The sequence below is a fragment of the Pholcus phalangioides genome, unplaced genomic scaffold (genome assembly GCF_987345545.1).
Source record: "Pholcus phalangioides strain wild (caught in Gottingen) unplaced genomic scaffold, Ppha-v1.0 ptg000015l_1, whole genome shotgun sequence".
Taxonomy (NCBI): Eukaryota; Metazoa; Arthropoda; class Arachnida; order Araneae; family Pholcidae; genus Pholcus; species Pholcus phalangioides.
Genome location: NW_028301608.1, coordinates 52,056,114 through 52,059,537, shown reverse-complemented (window position 1 = coordinate 52,059,537; position 3,424 = coordinate 52,056,114). Strand labels below are relative to the sequence as shown.

At 42.6% G+C, this 3,424-nt stretch overlaps 1 protein-coding gene across 1 annotated transcript; it reads right to left on the bottom strand.

The window, feature by feature from the left end:
• Positions 1-2,084: 2,084 nt before the first annotated feature.
• Positions 2,085-3,137, bottom strand: LOC149076184 (speckle-type POZ protein-like). Its single transcript, XM_089242196.1, has one exon. The coding sequence runs from the start codon at positions 3,135-3,137 to the stop codon at positions 2,085-2,087; it is 1,053 nt and encodes a 350-aa protein (XP_089098322.1).
• Between the last annotated feature and the right edge of the window lie 287 nt (positions 3,138-3,424).

Below are 3,424 nucleotides of genomic sequence, written 5' to 3'. Positions count from 1 at the left end.
CAAAATAATCAAATGTCCAATTTTTGCACGCTACTGATGTAAATATGGTCGGTCTTGACTTACTGTGGTTTTATCTATACGGCTTTGATCATATATTTCGTAGTGTGAAAAATATTTCCTTGTGTGATGAAGGGTTTACTGCCATCTATTTTCAAGGACGATATACTAGATACGAGTTTTATTTATTTATTTTTCTTTTCATAAATATCAGGTGGCAGCAGCTGTTCTATAATCGGTTTCATTTTTGCGATGAGGTTTTCCAGTCTGCTGATAGATGGCACTGAAGAACCGAATGTTTAGACGTTAAATTAATACAGGGTGGGCAAAAAGTCCGTAGAAACTTGAAAAATGAATGAAAACCGTAAAAATAACCAAAATAAAAAACGGTTTGCAGGGTTAGCATCGCTAGGTCGTGGGAATTTTTTTTAAGACGGGGGGGGGGGGAATAATAAAAACCAGTCAATAGATGGTGCTTGTACTAGAGACTTCGGTGGAAATATGCAAATTAGACGGCTATAAGAACTTGCGCTCCTAATCCACAACCAGTTCATCGTTGCAAACCGTGTGTGTGGGCCCGCTGGAATCTGCCGTTGCTGGATTTGTGACATAATGCTGTAATAAACGATTTGGAGGAATCCCGTTCGTTATTTGCGTATCTTTTCTTTGACTTGTGTACGTCAGCGCCACCTACAGACTATTTTGAGTTATTTTTCCCCCCGTCTTAAAACAATTCCCCGTGACCTAGCGACGCTCACCCTGCAAACCGGTTTTTATTTCGGTTATTTTTCCGGTTTTTATTCATTTTTAAAGTTCCTACGGACTTTTTGCCCACCCTGTAGCTGAGCTCAAAAAAAAATTGGTGTAGGGCTCTATGATTTACAATAGACAATAGGGACAATGACAGGATGAAGTGGATAACACGATAGAAAGTGAAGATATTGAGCTCATCTCTTCATATTCAAAGCACCTAAGTTACATAGAACACGCCTGAGATGCACTCGGCAAACGTATTGCTCAGTGACATAGCCTTCCTCGAGCCATACAGGAACTCAAAACTGCCTTGAAGGACGAATAAGATAAAATCCCTCAAGCTCCCCAGAACAATTTAGTGGACAGCATATATATATACACAGCAGATGCTAAATGTGCATCAGTGTCCGAGGAGGGTCACACTTCATACTCCGACGAACTCCAGCAGAACGAGCACTTTTCGTAACTGTTTACAATTAAGGTAACATCTTTCTTTTCTTTTTTGCTTACCTTTTCTTTCCTCTATGTGGCGATATCTGTTCCATTTTGAATAATGAAGATACTTCAGGATGTCTGTTGAACATGTGCCAAGCTTTATTTGTTTGAAAGACGTCTGTCGTTAGGTATGACGAAAAATAACATTCTCCCTTAGCAATTGTCAAGCAGTGTATTATACTTTTCCTCTTCCTTGTATATTTTTTCTTTCCCTTTCTTCTTTCTTTTAATAACGTACGATTAAGTTAGGCAAGGTTACCAGATTTATCACCGATTCGTCTAAAGGCGCGTATACACTAGCGAGCCAATCTTGCAACGCACGACCCCCCTGCAGCGGTTCTAATCCGCTCGTGGGTACACAAACTCCCTTTGTGTTCCTTTCTTTCCTTTGTGTTCGTTGAAAAAACCGTCCAGTGAAAACAGCTCAAGAATCGTTCACAACACCGTACAAATTACTGAACAACCAATTGCGAATGCTTTCATTGCATGATCCGTGCGCTAGTGTATACGCGCCTTAATAGAGATAAGCCAAATTGCTTGTCAAAAGCTTGTGCGTGAAGTAGTTCAATTGCCCTTGGCGATTGACTGACGTAATCGGTACGAAATGAAGACATTGAACATTGAAAGACTGGGCGCGCCCCACTTCCCATCTCAGAGGAAATAAAGACACCCGATCATCATGACAATTACATAAAACTGATTTATTTTAAAAGTAGAGAAATACGAATACTAATAGGAAAAACAAGTAGAGATCAAGGAGCAGATTACACATCAAACCAAATTCGTGAAATATCAAAACAGCGTTACATTTTTCCGCTAAAAAGAACTGCTCCTCACTCTCACTTTTTCCGCTTGGCATTTTTTGGCTCAAACATTTTGTTAATGTCGTTAAGCAATCTTGGCCACAGCTTCACATTCGGGAGGAGATTATCTTTGAAATCCCCCGCAGATGAAAAATTCTCGCTGATGTATCTCATGGCTTGGCTGCGAAGCATCTCAGCGTTGTGCATATCAGCATTCACTAGGACCTGGAAAACGTTCTCGTCACCCAAACAGGCCATCAGGTAATTGCTGCAAAACGATTTCAAGTCACTGACCTCATATTTGTCGCTGGCTCTTAAAAGCTCCAGGCCGAGGTCGAAACTCATACGGCTTACCCTCGCGGAATATAGGTATTCCAAGAAGGAGTTCATCGTGCCTTCATCGAAGTCGGTCACTTCCACGCGGCGAGTGCTTCTCTCCATTGTGTCGTGCCTGAACATGGCGTTGAATACTTGGGAACGCGCGCGAAGGATAACAGAATGTACAGGGATATTTCGCGTCCGAATGGAAATGACGCAGTCTGCATTCTCTTTATTCGTCCATAGTCTTTTGAAATCATCGACCATCTTCAGTTTCGGAGTGAATACCCCGCGGTACTGCCGCTGAATGGCGGCTCCGCCACCGTGACCAGTGCTGGAACGGATCGCTTCGACGGATACTACCAAAGTATCATTGACCAGTCTGGCTATCATATCCTTCCTGTTGATCATTCTCATATAGCCTGCTCTGGTGTCATTCGCCTCACGTATGCGACTCCAGTTGGATAAAATGTAGCCGTGGGTGTTACGTAATGAAAAACTGAACTTCAGGTCCATGAGAGGCTGTTTGTCGTCGACGGTTTTTACGCCGAAAGTGTAATGAGCGGTCTTCGCAGCATCTTGTTGGTCTTCGAAAGGCCTCATCACTAAATACCAGTTTATGTCATCGTTATCATCGAGCTGGAATGTTGGGCTGACGTGGAGCTTCCCAACCTGCCCACCGAGGGAGCTGAAGCTTTCGATGGTCCACTCGGAAAATGAATTGCCCTGGAAGCCTCGATGCACTCGCAATTGCCCAGTAACGGATTCCATCGGCCAAGCCTCGTCCGGTGTATCGCTTATACAGCTACGAATGACGGGGTCCGTCTAGTACAGCTATTTCGGCATTTCACTTCGCTAGGATTAAACGACCAATGTTTTGTTTTTTAGGTAATTGAAATTTGTTTATTTCTTATTCTTCGAGCACGCGAAGACCGTAAAAAGGTCGCAGATATAATATTATGTATCGGCTGGTAAACATTAAAGAACTGGGAACTATGAGAAAATAACACAGGCTGCCACAACAGATTACATTTTAGAGTTTAGACGATTCACTGAAA